General features: G+C 50.7%; 1 protein-coding gene across 2 annotated transcripts in view; it reads left to right on the forward strand.

Annotated features, from left to right (window-relative positions):
• The window catches only part of Cacna2d4 (calcium voltage-gated channel auxiliary subunit alpha2delta 4), a 115,038-nt gene that overhangs the window by 26,896 nt on the left and 72,283 nt on the right, over positions 1-15,859 (forward strand). Inside the window, exons 7-16 of one of the 2 annotated variants that reach the window (XM_021190563.1) lie at positions 5,443-5,503; positions 6,054-6,204; positions 8,286-8,360; positions 8,732-8,821; positions 8,931-9,044; positions 9,467-9,545; positions 11,374-11,507; positions 14,339-14,416; positions 15,096-15,176; positions 15,457-15,531. In XM_021190563.1, the coding sequence (XP_021046222.1) occupies positions 5,443-5,503; positions 6,054-6,204; positions 8,286-8,360; positions 8,732-8,821; positions 8,931-9,044; positions 9,467-9,545; positions 11,374-11,507; positions 14,339-14,416; positions 15,096-15,176; positions 15,457-15,531 (938 nt within the window). The remainder of the gene's footprint in view (positions 1-5,442; positions 5,504-6,053; positions 6,205-8,285; positions 8,361-8,731; positions 8,822-8,930; positions 9,045-9,466; positions 9,546-11,373; positions 11,508-14,338; positions 14,417-15,095; positions 15,177-15,456; positions 15,532-15,859) is intronic. The other variant, XM_021190565.2, reaches the window with a different exon arrangement.

Below are 15,859 nucleotides of genomic sequence, written 5' to 3' on the forward strand. Positions count from 1 at the left end.
TGTATCACACTTGTTTCTTTGTTTGGCTGGTACACACATGCCACACGTAGCAGAGCATGTATCACACTTGTTTCTTTGTTTGGCTGGTACACACATGCCACACATAGCAGAGCATGGGGGTCAGAGGACAACCCCAGGACTCAGTTTTCTCCTTCACTCTATGGGCCCCAGGGATTGACTCAGGCCATCAGCCTTGGCAGCACGGCCCTTTATCCCATAAGCCAGCTCGCCAGCCTGACCTTGGGCTCCAGATCCTCCTGTCTCCGCCCCTCTAGTGCTAGGATAGCAGGCATGGGCCAACCCTGCTGCATCTTCAGTCCAATTCTCCCATGGTTTCGCTAGTGATGGATGCTTTGGTTATTTAAGGCGTAATTTTAATTTCCAAACATAAAGAGATTTCAAATTATGTTTTCACAATAAATTCTACAACCCTGGCTGAAGAGACAGCTCAGTGGATGAGAATTGTCATTGAAGAGGACCCAAGTTCAATATCCTGCGCTTATGTCAGGGTGGCTTGCAACTGCCTGTACGTCCAGCTCCAGGGGATTCCTGTGGCTTTGGCCTCCATGGACGTTGGCAATCATGTGCATATATCCACACACAGACCCACACACATATGTCTAGTTAAAAATAATACAATAAATTCCTAACTCGGTTGCTCTGTGATCTGTGTGGTAATAACTGAAGTCAATTGAAACCGGTTTTAATGGCCTGATACACCCCAAGCTTTTTAACATCCTGTGTGTGCTAGTCAGGAGCACATGAGTTCTTTGGGTCAAAAGAAAACCCTGCATCTTTGGCTCTGTCATTCTGATGGTTTTGTTTCCATTTTCTGAGTCACTGTTCCTGTATCTGCTTATTGTGTCTGGATTTTCATCACACACACACACACACACCCCCGATCCTGCCCGACACTTCATTTTAAATTGCTTTCTTGGATGTCAGAGAGTGGCATTCACATGACACATTTTTCCATCCCTTTGTTTTTAGCTTTTTAATGTCATTTTACCTTAACCATGTCTCTTAAAAGTACTTTATAGCTCTTAAATTTTTACCCAAATGGACCATATTTTGTTTACACTGACTAGTTAATGGCACTTCCATTTTTGTTCTTGTTGGAGTGTGAAATCTTATTTTAAGTTTTTTGCTAGTCTCCCCATATTATTTCTTTTTAAATGATCACCGTTTTTGATAAATCTCCTTCATCCATTTTCCTCCTCCTTCTTGGTGTATCCTTTAAAAATAAGTTCCTCACCTGCTTCCAGTCCTTCTGCAATTACTTTACAATCTCCTCAGACATATTCAACACAACAGAACATTACAAATACATACAATTATCTTCTAACCAATAGCATTCCTTCCAAGAAAGGACTTTAGAAGTTCTGTGTTCTTAGGGTCCCCAATGGAGGAGCTAGAGAAAGGACCCAAGGAGCTTAAGGGGTTTGCAGCCCCATAGGAGGAACAACAATATGAACCAAGCAGTACCCCCAGAGCTCCCAGGGACTAAACCACCAATCAAAGAGCACACATGGAGGGACCCATGGCTCCTGCTGCATATGAATCAGAAGATGGCCTATTTGATCATCAGTGGGAGCAAAGGCCCTTGGTCTTGTGAAGGCTTTATGCCCCCAGTGTAAGGGAATGCCAGGACCAGGAAGTGAGAGTTGGTGGGTTGGTGAGCAGGGGGAGGAGGGAGGGAATAGGGGGGTTTTAGAGGGGAAACCAGGAAAGAGGATAACATTTGAAATGTAAATAAAGAAACTATCTAATTAAAAGAAGAAGTCCTGTGCCCCTGACCACTTCCCTGTGCCCCTGACCCCTCCCCTGTGCCCCTGACCCCTTCTCTATGCTACTGACTCCCCACCCTGTCCTGACACCTTCCCTGTCCTGATTTCACTTTATCATCAACTAACATTTCAAAATTTTCATCCCCACAGATAAGATTATTATGACCTGACTTAAAAATTGCAGTTCCTGTTTCCTCTCCCTTCTCGCACCCTGGGCTGTTCTTTGCAGCGTGTTTTCCCTCTTCCGGCAGCTGCCGCTCTGAAGGGTCCTCTCCAATGATAAGCTGCCTCCAAGTGTGTCTACTGGCAGGTGTTTCCTCTTGCCCTCACTCTCCAGTAATGCTTCTCACGCGTCGTCGCATTCCTAAAGCAAGAGTGTTTTCCTCTCAGCATCCTAAGACATGTTTCCCTCTTCTGGCTCCCACTAATGCTGAGGAATCTGCTATAATGGCTGCTGTGCCTTCCCTGGGCACTGTTGCGAAGTGACTGTTTCCCCTAGCCTGTTCCCCAGCTTCATGCAGCTGCACGGGCACAGATCCTTTACTTGGTTGAGATGCACTGTGCCTCTTGGATATGGAAGTTTGGTTATCTATTCCAGAACATTTGCCAGCTTCTCTTCTTTATCATTTTTGGTTTGTTTTTGTTTTGTTTCATTGTTTTTTTTTCAGGATGTGTATGTGTGTTTGCATGTGCGTGTTGTATATGCATGTGTACTTTGTATGTGTATGTGTGTATTGAGTTCATGTGTGTTGTGTGTGTATGTGTATGTGTGTGCTGTGTGTGCCTGTTTGTGTATGTGTGTGGCCGTGTGTACTTGTGCGTGTGTGCGTGTGCGTGCATGTGTGTGTGTGTGTGCGTGTGCGTGCGTGTGTGTGTGTGTGTGTGTGTGTGTGTGTGTTTGTATGTGTGTGTGCGAGCATGGGCCTGAGGTTGACATCAGGTGTCTTTCTCAATCACCTGCGTCTTATTGGGGGCGGACATGGTTTCTCACGAACCCTGGAACCTGCTCATTTGGCTTGACTAGCTGGCCATCAAGTTCCCAGAAGCCCCCTGTCTCTGCACACACCCCAGGACAGGGACTACAGGCACATGAAACTACATGCGGGGCTGGATATCCAAACCCATGTCCCCAGGTTTGGAGGCAAGCACCTTACTGACCGAGTCATCTCTCCAGCCCCACAACATCTCTGCAATCATGGTCTTCCTCACCTCACCCCTTTTTCCTTCTGCGCTTCCAGTGGGGTATTTACTAGATTTTCTCATTCTAGAATCAACAAAACTCTAACTAATCTTTCAAGCATCCATTGTTCTCTTTCCCTGCTCTATTTTCTCACTGGAGTATTCCTTTTTCCTGAGACTTTTTTCATTTTTAAGAAGTTTTGTAACTTCAATATAATTTCTCCTCCTCCTTCTCCTCCTCTTCCTTCTCTTCCTTGTTCCCCTCCTCCTCTTCCTCTTCCTCCTCCCCTTCTTCTTCACAGGGTCTCACTACACAACCCTGGCTGCTTGGCCTCCAACTCATAGACATCCACCTGCCTCATCTTTTGAGTGCTGGGATTAAAGGCATGCTCCACAACTCCCAGCTTGCTTGCTTGCTTGCTTGCTTTCTTTCTTTCTTTCTTTCTTTCTTTCTTTCTTTCTTTCTTTCTTTCTTTCCTTCTTTCCTTCTTTCCTTCTTTCCTTCTTTCTTTCTTTCATTTCTTTCTTTCTATTCCTTCTTTCCTTCCTTTTTCTTTCTTTTCTTTGAAGTAGGGTCTCCCTATTACATACCTCTTGTTATCCTGGAACTTGCTCTGTAGACCAGGTTGGCCCAGGACTCACAGGATCTGCCTGCCTCTGCCACCACCACCAGGCTTAGTTTTTCACTCTTCACCTTTTCTCATTGACCGTTCTCTGTGGCTTCCCAAGCACTCTGTGCTGATCGGTCTCTCCTCAGTATGACAGAATACCAGAAACAATGAGCCCATGAGGAAGGCGGGGTTATTTTGGCTCATGTTGTCAGAAGTTGTCATGGCCACCTGGCCCTGTCAATACAGAACGTCATGATAGTAAAGCAAAACTACTTAGGCTATGGTGACAGGGAAATCACAAGGGAAAAAAGTGGAGCAAGGCCCAGTAACAACTTCAAGGCTCAATGACCTAACTTCCTCCCAGTAGAGCAACATTTCAAGATTCCCCACAGGACACCATGTGCTAGGGACCAGGCCTTTAGTAGACAAGTACTGGGGACATTTCGGGCACGGGTGCTGCAGCCTGGCCTGTAGTTTGTATTTGGTGGCTGCACTATCTAGAGCCCTTGGGAAGGCACCTCCTAAGGCCTTGATTTCACTGCACCTCACCTTTGTTCCTTGTGCCTTTGATCATCTTCGTGTGTGAGCCAGTGCTGCTTGCACTCTGGGGAAATCCTGTCAGCCTGGAACCACGAGGGAAGGAGTGATGAGGGCTTGGGGAACGAGGGAGGGTGAGATGGAGGGAGGGAGCCTTCATTTCCGTTTCCACTTGAAGGTAAGGCATCCAGGGCTGTCAGAGGTTTTGATTCAAGCCAAGATCGTCAGCTCAGCTACTCCTCCTCACCATTCTGAAACCAAGTTTCCCATGATCCCACCACTGTCAATCTCAGATCAAACTCCCATGACCGCACTGCTGTCAGTCTGAGATCTGTCAGTCTGAGATTGGTCCATGACCTCGCTGCTGTCAGCGTGGCCTTGGGAGGACGTCGCTCTTCTAACCACCTGTAGTCTAGGTCAAAACCATGCCACACAAGTCCCATCAAGCCTTCCCTTTACTCATGTCTGCTCTCTTCCTTCAAGACCTTGACTTCTGGCTGCTCCCATACCCTGAAGACTCCATTGACAGACACTTGGTGATCTTCAGGAATGGCCCTGAAGCCCCAGCCTCCTCTGATCCCACCTGCCATCAAACCCTGAAACCCCTCAGAGGCAGCAAGGCTGCTGGGTTTTGCCTCCGCGCTTTGTCTAGCATATCACAATCCCATCTGTTCTTCCCACTCATTTTGAAACCATTATTCCTGATTATGGAGGTCTTTCTCCATGGAGGATTTATGCATCGTGCTGCTGTGGGGATCTGTGTGCGTTTATCCCAACTAATGCTTAGACAAAGAGACAAAATCCAACCCCTGCACTCTGCTAGGGTTCAAGCAAGGTCTCTCGGGCCCTTCACTTCATCCAGGAGACAGCTATTGAACACCTACTCTGCTTTGTGCCAGGAGTTCCTGAAATCAAATTACTTAGTAACATATTTTCTCAGCCCAGGAGGGACCACACATGCTAATGAGCCACCTGGCTGGGGTAGAGCCGGTCAGAGCTCTGGCTCTCTCTGCTGTGCCCATGGCCAGATGGGCATGGCTCCCACAGTGCTTCTTCTCTATCTGATATGAGGTTTAACCTCACAAACAAGCCCCAGAATGGGTGGGTCTCCACTATGGCTCTGACAGTCTTGATAGGAAGTATCTTCCTTTCTATCAAATGTAAGTGGCCTCCATCCTTCCAGCTGCCGCCATTTAGAGGATGTAGCTTAGCACCCTCAGCATGTTCTCCATCTCAGAAGCAGAACCTGTCCTGGGGGTTAGTCAGCAACAGCCAGGGCCTCCGGGCAACTCACTGGGCTGGTGAGAAATGAAGCTTTGTTCCCCCAGGAATAAAGTGGATGCCTGATGAAAATGGAGTCATTGCCTTCGACTGCAGAAACCGTGGCTGGTAAGCACACCCAGAGGAGGGGTACTTTGCCCCAGCACCTCTCTTCCATCCTTTGGGCTTGCCTTGGCTTTCTTGCACCCTCCCCTACTCAGAGGCTTAGGGAGGGACCTCAGTGGTTTAATCCAACCAAGGAATAGGAAGATGTGCTGGCTGCAGTCATCCCTCCCTCCCTCCCTCCCTCCCTCCCTCCCTCCCTCCCCATTATCTCCAACTCAGACCTCCCTCCAGTACCCGAGGCTGTCTCCAGCTCTGTTCTTGCCCAACTATTCCTGGAAGATCAGCCATGTATTTGAGCTCCCTCCTTTCCTGCTGCCAGGCCCTCAGCGATCCTGGCTGTCCTCTGCCAAAAATAAGAAAGCTTACTTCCACTCTCAGCACCCCAGCAGCCTCCATGTCCAGGGGTTACAACACACTGTGAAATCTAGGGACAAGGGGACACTGGCCTAAACTTGGGGAAACCCATGGGCCAGATCAAATAAATGAACTGGAGGCTTCCAGCCAGGTGCAATACAGCCTTGACCTCCCTCCCGTTGCCTTTCTTTCTGATAAGGTACATACAAGCTGCCACGTCTCCCAAAGACATCGTAATTCTGGTGGACATGAGCGGCAGCATGAAGGGGCTGAGGATGGCGATCGCCAAGCACACCATTACCACCATATTGGACACCCTGGGAGAGAATGACTTCGTGAACATCATCGCGGTAATGGTGGCTTCCTGTTCTGCAGTGGCTCTCTGCTCTGGGAAAATATTCTTTTTCCTGTACCATTGTTGTGCTCAGATTGTAAAAACCCCAAAGAGACCACCAGGAACCATGATTCCGATACAAGCACGTGAGGGTCTTTATTCAAGCTGGCACTTGGGTCATGCTCCCTTTCTGATGGAACAGGAAGGAGAGTGACACCCCCCCCCCAGCTCTAGGTGAAGTGGGTTTATAAAGGACAAAACCGCATGTGGGGGTTTCTAAGCCTTGGCATTACATGAAAGGGTAAAGGAATTTTCTTTCCCAGAGCCCAAGGGTGGGGGCCATATCACTTCAAGAACAGCAGACAGTAGCTTTCTAGACAGCAGCTTTCTCCAAGGACAGCAGCTTAAAACAGTGTTTGGAGGACAAGACGGAATCTGTCCTGCTGTTTTTTGCCTCTTCGTCGGCCACGTCTCTCTAAGGGCAAGTAAACTCAGAGTGGAGTCTTGAAAACAAAATGGAGTTTATTCTGCTACCTCAGTCCCTTCCCCGTAAGAGCCTGTGTTTCCAGCCACAGGTGCTTCCCGCCACAAAGGGACACCTTCCTCCACATTGAGGACTCCCAAGCTAGCACCCACAGTTTGCCTGGGGTTTTTACAAGGTTGCGTTACAAGGCCCCTCAAAGCATCTGAAATCATTTGTGAATGGGCACACCCGTCATCGAGGCCACGTTCTCCAGAAGTGTCTCAGTGTCTGGGCTCGGCTACAGAGAACCACCAGCATTTGCAGGGCCGGGGACCCGCCATGGGCTCCTGGCAGGGCCGGGGACCCGCCATGGGCTCCTGGTAGGGCTGGGGACCCGCCATGGGCTCCTGGCGGGATGGCTGCTGGCAACCTCCCCTCCACAGGAGGTCGGGTGGTCTTGGATGCTCGCTCCGTTATGACTCCTCTCCCTTTCCTTATCCCATAAGCCCAGATACACAGGCAGAGAGGAGACGCATAAAAGGAAGGGGCTAAGTGCTTAAAAGTACAACCAAACAGGGACCACTTGAGCTCCATGAAAGCAGCCTTGACAACCACCCTGGGGTGCCATTCTGAAGGTCACTTGATCCAAACTCCTTTATCAGCCTGCATGGTTGCTGCCGTTTCTAGCGTTGCTGGAATTTATGTACCATGTAGACAGGAATAGGCAAGAGTATCTTGCTTCAGAATGGTCCTTTGGGGGAATCCAGACCCTGAGCTGCTACCCAGGGCCCTGCTTGCCTGTGGCATCACTCCTAGCCAACCCCTCCCTGGGTTGACTTCCGTCCTTATCGCAGAGCCTGTACCGACAGGATGGCCACAAAAGCGTGTTCCATACTCTACCGGGGAGGGGAAGTGCACTGTCCCTCAGAGCCTGCAGCTCTTCTGTACCACACTCTGCCCTGCTTCCTCAGAGACACTCCCAGCTCTCCTGCTGTAGCCCTAGCTCTTCAGTGATGTGGTTACTGCGTCTGCTCACTCCCATCTTCCTTAAGCAGAAAGTGGGTTAAAGACCCTGAAATCTGTATTCTAACAACCAGAGAGATTAAGAAAAGGGGACAGTAATAATTCATGTTTCTCCCTATGGGTAGCTAAATGGCCATCTACGTGTATGTAGACAGAGAGGAGTGAGTGTAAAACTAGCTTGGTGGCCCCCACCTACACTCTCAGGATTCTAGAAACCAAGTCAAGAGATAGGACTTGAATTTCAGGCCAGCCTGCGCTGCATGAGACCTTCTATCAAAGAACAGCACACAGTAGTTTGGAATCCCTACTCAGGCTGGGGAGGGGATCTATGCAAGGGAGGCTCTGGGATTGGTGGAAAGTGCCTGCCTGTGCACACGGGAGTTCTCTCAGGATCGGCAGGTTCTCAGCACACTCTAGAAGGTGCACCTCACATCAGAACCAGGATTTGGGGAACAGTTTTAGAGTCAAGATCCTCTGCTTACTCTGTTCAGGCACCCCAAAATTGTGCTGCTCGGTTGCCCAGGTGAGACATCTGCGCTCTCTCTCTCTCTCTCTCTCTCTCTCTCTCTCTCTCTCTCTCTCTCTCTCTCTCTCCTTTACTTGGCTTGCAGTACAATGACTATGTCCACTACATCGAGCCCTGCTTCAAAGGCATCCTTGTCCAAGCAGATAGAGACAACCGGGAGGTAAGTGTCCACCACAGCCCGAAGCTCCCATCAGAGTTAGGGAAGGCATCTGTGCCCTGCCCCCACATGGCCCCTGGGAAGAGCAAAGCAAGTCGGTGGTTACCCTAGACGGTACACCCTCTCGTTAGCTTCATCCTTGGCACTGCCTTCTAGGAGAAGAGAGATTGGCACACTTACTTCATCTTTGGCCATTTGAGACACATGGACTCAAGTGAATGTGGTTGGCTGCCCCTGTGGAGCTAGGGACTTGCAGCCAGGCACGGATAACACTTCTAAGCACTCTCCCCAGTTAGGAGTAGACACAAGGATTCCTGGACCCACTTGATCCTCTGAGCCTCATCTTGTATCTACATGACCCCCTACCCTGACAGCATTTCAAACAGTTGGTGGATGAGCTGATGGTCAAAGGTGTGGGTGTCGTGAGTCAAGCTCTGATTGAAGCTTTCGAGATCCTGAAACAGGTACCAACTGCTGGCAGAGCCTGGAAGGGCGGGGGTGGGGGGGAGAGGAAGGCCATATTGCAACTGTTAGGTTGTGGCCTGTGATGACAGCCTTGTCCCTATTCCTCAGTTCCAAGAGTCCAAACAAGGAAGTCTCTGCAACCAGGCCATCATGCTGATCACCGATGGGGCTGTGGAAGACTACGAGCCCGTGTTTGAGACCTATAACTGGCCAGACCGAAAGGTACTGACTCCTGCTGGAAGGCGGGGGGAAAGGGGACCTCTTCTGATGCCAAGGGAGCATTCCCCTAAATCATAGTAGGCTTGTGTGTGGTACCACCCCAAGTTCGACATTCTTTCCCATTAGACTTGTTTACCTCTTCCTGAATGTTCTGAGTATCTCAAAGTTACAGCGGCCTGGGCCCAGAGGAGGGATGCAAGAGGCTGCAGGGCAGAGGACCAGCGTGGTTTTGAGACATAAGAACTGTTTCATGCTCGTTGGGACCCTGGCAGTTCATGTTCCTGCCAGGCCCCTCTGGATTTTCTCTAACCTAAGAGGGTGCAACTGGAGAATCCAGAACAGAGACATGCGTGGCCCTAGATGTGAGCCCTTCATAAGTGACGCCCATGCTGCCTGCAGCTGCTAAGCCCGTCTCCTACGGACAGGTCCGAGTTTTCACTTACCTTATTGGAAGAGAAGTGACATTTGCTGACCGCATGAAGTGGATTGCCTGCAACAATAAAGGTAAGTGACTTTGTGAAACACTCTGCGGTCCACACGGAGACAGAGGGACAGCATTACTGAGGGCCAAGCTTTGGCCAGAGGCCTCTCCAGGAGCAATACAGTGCAGTCTGTCCCCCATTGTTGAGAGAAAGGGAGGGCAGATTTCTCTGAAGCAGGAGTAGACAGTCCATCAACCCCGCAGGGACTCCAGGCTTATAGTCACCGGCAATGCAAATCAGAGGCCACTTAGACAAGAGAACTGTCTCCTCAAACAAAAGCCTTGTACAAATACTCAACACAGGCGACAGGGTGGGAAGCAAGAAGGGACCCACGTTTTCAATGCCAGCTCTCTCGGGCCCCGCCTTCATTCCTATTGTGGCAAATTAAGGCATTGACTCTTTTTCCAAGACGAAAGCGGAGGGTCACCTTTTCTTTTCCTTATATGTGTGCACACATTGGGGGAACACGTGTATGTGTGTGTGTGTGTGTGTGTGTGCACGTGTGTAGAGGCCAGAGGCCAGACGTCAGGAGCAGTTGTTCCTGAGGAGGGACCATCCATCTTGGGTTTTTTGAAAGAGGATTTCTCTTACCAGCTGAGCTAGACTGGCTACCTGGGGCGGCTCAGGGACCCACCCATGTCTGCCTAGACTGCCAGGGCAAAGCCAGCCCACTCAGCTTTTAAAACACGGACTCTAGGGATGAGACTCAGGCCTCCGTGCTTGGCCAGTGCCTTACTGACTGATCCGTTACTCCAGCTCCTATTTATTTCTTGATTGATTTGTTTCTTCTGAGGGTGGTTAACTTTTTTAACTTTTCACTTACTCACTTATTCTTTGTGTATGTGTATGTGTGCATGCCCATCTGTGCAGATGCCCAGTCACATACATGGGGGGGGGGGGGTCAGAGGACAACCCATGGGAGTCAGTCCTCTCCTTCAATAGTGCAGCTTCCAGGGATTTAGCCTACTAGGCTGTCAGACTTCTTGGCAAGTGCCCCTACCCACTGAGACTTCTTAACCCTATTTATTAGTTTATTGGTTTTACAAGATAGGCTATTGCGGGAGAGCCCAAAACGACTACAAGTCATGGTGATCCTCCTGTCTCAGCCTCTCAAGTGCTGGGATCACATGTACCAGTTACCACACACAACAAGTCAGTACTTTCCCTGGAATAACGGTGTGTGTGTGTGTGTGTGTGTGTGTGTGTGTGTGTGTGTACACCAAGAGTTCTCTTCTATCTGGTATCAGAACCCATGACCTGGACTTGCAATGCAATTCTGTTGATTCAACAAAAATTTACTGGGAGTGTACTTTGTACCCAGTGTTGCTCAGAGACTGTGGCTCAAGGGTGATGGGACAAATGGCTCAGTCTTGACCTTGGTGTAGCCAGCATGTGACCCTCGGTTCCAATATGACTTGAATAGTAGCACTGTGGCTATCCTGAAAAGAATCAAGCACTGCTCCATAGCCTGAGGAAGACCGGTGAAAAGGGAAACTAGGGGCTATGGACACAGTAGGACAAGAGCTGCCATCTTGTTGGGGGTCTTTGAACCAATTCTCAGAACACAAAACATATTCGAGATTTGTTGGTGAGCACCATTGCGGCAGCTGAAGCCCCTGCTGTTGTTTGGGGGGGGGGGATATTAGCAATGGGAAGGTTCCTCCAAGGTCTTCCAAACTGGAGCAGAGAAGGCCTTCTTTGTCTTGTACTAAGAGACAAGGCATGACCTCCAGGAAGGAAAGGGGCCCAGCTAGGAGTACCCAGAAGCTGGGAGTGAGCATGGTCCCTACAGAGGGACCAAGTAAGAGCTTGTCCTTTGCATCCTGTGGTCAGAGCCTTGCCCTTTCCAGGCTACTACACCCAGATCTCCACACTGGCGGATGCGCAGGAGAACGTGATGGAGTACCTGCATGTGCTTAGCCGTCCCATGGTCATCAACCACGACCACGACATCATCTGGACAGAGGCTTACATGGACAGCCGGGTGCGCACGACGATGGGTCCAGATGGGCAGGGAGGCCAGAGTTAAGGGGAGGAGCAAGAGGTGACATCTTGGTCCAGAGAGCCCAACATCTTGCCTCCATAGGAGGAGCCATCGAGTGTGACAAAAAGTCTTCCATCATCACCTTCCCCTCACAGCCCTCAGTCTAAGCTGCAGCCTCACTCTGTGTCCCCTTGCCCCAGAGGCCTAGGTCCCTGCACAACAGACACCCCACCCCTGTGCTCCTGTCCACTCCACATTACCTGCCCTACTGTCCTCTCCCAATAGCCATGGGAAGAGAATATTCACACCAATGGTTCCCCATTCTGTAGCTTCGTCCGGGTGCTGCCTGCACGTCACAGGCTGGAAGAGGTGATATCTTGGGCAGAGGAATAAAAATATCCAAGATAGGAGGTCACGGAAGAAGTCTTGGGGGATGTGAGGGAGACCTTCCCACCTCTTCCCAGATCACACCTGCATGTAGCCACCTGCCTTGGGACAATAAACAAACTAGGATTAAGACCTGACAACAGAGGCTTGGATAAGACCAAGGCAGAGAAAAAGCGTAGAGGTCTAGTGCTGGCCATCCCAGAGATGGTAAGGCTTCTGCTCACAGGGACCCAGGCTCCTTCCTGCAGCCTAAGCCCCAACTCCCTGCTTCTAGGGGCTAGCGTGGGCAACCCTACTGAGACCCTTAAAGGAGACCACTCAGGAGTCCTCCTGGCTCACACACTTACTTCTTGCTGACCTCAAACCGGTGTTGCCGCCCAAGCTACCGAAGTGGCTGAGAAGACACCACGCCCTTTCGGCTTCTCTTTTTTTTCTGTACTCTGTATCTGAGGACAAGGGCACGTGCACTCTAGAACGCACCATAGTTATAAACCGCCCTTGCCAAGCTGGGACCAAAGCCTTAGGAATCCATTCTAAAGTTCCTCCCAGTGCTCCTGAGCGCACTCTGGAGAGGGTTCTTCCCAGAAGCCCTGCCCAGGAGACCCGATCTGTCCCACACTGATGGCTGAGACCTCAGGGAAGAGCCTTCTCAATTTGTTGTCCCCTCTAATGTCCGGGTGCCTGTTGGTCACATGGGTTGGAGAAATGGGAGAAATGGGAGGGGGAGGGGAGGCGAGGAGAGACTAACTTTAGTATTGTCTTGACAGCCCCACATTGCATGCTGACGCTCATCCCTCCATCCATCCCTGCCTCCTGCCTCCTGCCTCCTGCCTCCTGCCTCCTGCCTCCTGCCTCCTGCCTCCTGCCCCCTGCCCCCTGCCTCCTGCCTCCTGCCTCCTGCCTCCTGCCNGCCCCCTGCCCCCTGCCCCCTGCCCCCTGCCTCCTGCCTCCTGCCTCCTGCCTCCTGCCTCCTGCCTCCTGCCTCCTGCCTCCTGCCCCCAGCCCAGCACGTGCCCCTTGGGCCTCTCTCCCACGTGCATATTATGGGCATGCTGAGGACCTGGCAGAAGGAACTTGCAATGTGAGAGGAAACTGGGCAGTGGTCCGTGGTGACCATACCTAGATAGCAGCCACACTTAGGTAGCAGGCAAGTGTGAGCCTCGCAGAGGAATTAGGAAGGAGGGGACAGTGGCAGAGACAAAGCCTTGCCTCACTAGGCCACTGTGCAAATGATTTCAGGCAGTTCCTGTCAGCCCTACTGAGGTACTCCACACTCAGCATGGCCTCCCAGGATCAGTGTTTGTCCCTGCCTAGAGACGAAGACACAGTTTTACCTTCACTTTAAAAAAAAAAAAAATGTCCTCAGTTAAAGCCCCTGCTATCACATCTCCAAGCCTCCCCTTACCTATCCTTTGCAATGTCGACATCCCTGGGAACCAGGCCCATGTGCAGATGCCTGGAGCCTTAAGGTTAAGACAGTAGTTCACTAAGAGGACAGGTAACCTTATCCTGTACCGTGATCCACAGCCAAGGGCTCAGGGATAGCACAGGCTACCCAAGCATGGGACGAGGCCTAAGGGAGGTAGAGAAGGAGACCCGGCCAAGGCTTGGCTGCAGCTCCCCTGAAGATGCTCCCCTGGCTTGGAGAGCCACAGCTCTTCAGGGTCCTACGAGTCTTGTGTAGCTGGGAAGACTGAACCTAGAATAAAGGAGATGCCAGTGCAGTCCATGCAGCGAACACCTTGCTTCCCAGCTCCATGCTGAAACATCGGAGGAAGGGGAAGAGATGAGTCAAAGCTGCCACTGGTCGGGGGGCAGGGGTCTGGTGTACACACAATGGCCTCCAGGTGACCTGAGCAGGCAGCTTGTACAGAGCGGTTGTTTCTGCTTGGCGTCACTGTCATCTTCCTTCTAATAGAGGCACACGAGCAGGCCCCTTCCGAGGCGTCAGGGGAGTCCCATCCTGATCCTGAGTAGACAGAGCTAGGGGTCTGCCCCACGTGCGTTAGGGGTGACCTGAGGCAGCCAATGCTCAGACGCCCTGCCTTCAGGCCATTGCTCCTAACCCATGTCTGTATGTCTGAACGTCTGTGCAGAAATGTCTTCCTTTCTGTTCCCTGGCCTGGGCCATGTGGTGCAGCACCCTCAGGTCCACATCAGAGGCTGCTGGAAAAGCTGTGCTATGCTGTACTCTGTTTGCTGGGCTTGAGATCGTCCTTGGTCTGCCCAGATGAGACTGCTTGGCTCACACACTGCTTTTGCTGAGCGACATGAGCCCCACTAACCGCCTCTCCTCCCATCTCTCCCCGCTAGCTCCCCTTAGCATCCCTGCCTCTCCTGCTGGTGAAGGGAGTGCTAGGACTGGGTTCCCACACTGCTCTGAGTAATAGACCAGCAGACGCCTGAGCCTGCTCCTCCTCTGATCTCTGCCCTCTCCTTCCCAGCTCTTCACCTCAGAGGCGCAGAGCCTGATGCTCCTCACCACAGTGGCCATGCCAGTCTTCAGCAAAAAGAATGAAACAGTGAGTGGCCCTTCCCTGTGCCGAGGCATAGAGGGTAGAGTTCTGCCCACTGAGCTTCACAGCCAACTGCAAGAGTTGGATGCAGTTTCCCAAGCCCGGTCCTGGGCCAGCTACAGAAGAACCTCCTGGCCAACTATGGGTCTGATGTCTGTGCTGCTCTCCAAGCTCCTACAGGCCGGTTGGGGTGGGACAACCCCTGCTTTATTCTTGAGATAGAAGGCTATGGGGTCTTCTGCTATCCTTCCAGGTTAATCACACTTAACTAACCAAAGTGGGTACACTCTTGCTTGTAGGCGAAGGCCTCTAGTGAGGGGATTTCTAGAGTTTTTTGTAGTCTGTCTGGTGAGAAAACACTTCCCTATGGGTCCCCTGTGCTATAGAGACTACACAAGTTATGGTCCTTTTATTTCATCCTCTGGCATGAATATTAATATTTCACTTAGCTTTGTGTTTCATTTAAATGTTACTACTTAAATATTAATACAGGGCATTAATCTTCCTAACAGCTGAGCTTGCCCCTGGAGCCCCATCTGACAGTCTACATTGTTATTTGGAGGAGCTTAGCCTACAGTCTAACTGCAAAGGAACATCAGTAAACGCTCCCCTTTCCGGGCCCCAGGGAGGCCTAGAGTCTAGTCTGGGCAGCCCAGTTTCCCTGACCTTGCACTGTCCCTTCTAGAGATCCCATGGCATTCTCCTGGGTGTAGTGGGCTCTGACGTGACCCTAAGAGAGCTCATGAAGCTGGCACCCCGATATAAGGTGAGCCTGAGGGGATCCCAGAGGGATGGTACCTAAGCCACAGCTCTCCATTGCTGTGACAAAACCCAGCTCAAAGGGAGGAGAGATTTCTTTGGGCTCACAGTTTCAGTTTCTTGGCTTCTATCCATGATTGCTTGACCAGAGAGCGGTAGGTAGAAGCATGACCCTGGCTTACCATGATCCCTATTTAACACTTGCTGCTGTTTTCAATGATCCCTTCCCCTCCTCCCCTGCCTAGCCATCTAACATGTCTAATGCCCTCCACCCTTGACCTTGGCAGCTTGGGGTGCATGGATATGCCTTCCTGAACACTAACAATGGCTACATCCTCTCTCATCCTGACCTCCGACCTTTGGTAAGTACAGCCTATGAGATTTGGGGACAGGTCACAAAAAAATAAATAAAAAAAATTAAAAAGGCCAAAATTCCTTGGATCATACAAGAGGAATAGAAACTCGATGTCACTGTACCTGTTTCCAAATAATTACCTAGGAGGATGCCCAAGGCAAAAAAGCACATGGAATGATTGGTGAACAGCCAGGGAGCAGGTGATGCAGGCTGGGCTTGTGAGGATGGCATCCTGCAGGACAGCCCAGTTTCCATTACTGTAATAAAACATCTGCAATTGCAAGCTTATAAAGAACTATTTCAGTCCATAGCTGGTTAAGCCTAGTGCTTTACGC

The sequence above is a fragment of the Mus pahari genome, chromosome 2 (genome assembly GCF_900095145.1).
Source record: "Mus pahari chromosome 2, PAHARI_EIJ_v1.1, whole genome shotgun sequence".
Lineage (NCBI taxonomy): Eukaryota > Metazoa > Chordata > Mammalia > Rodentia > Muridae > Mus > Mus pahari.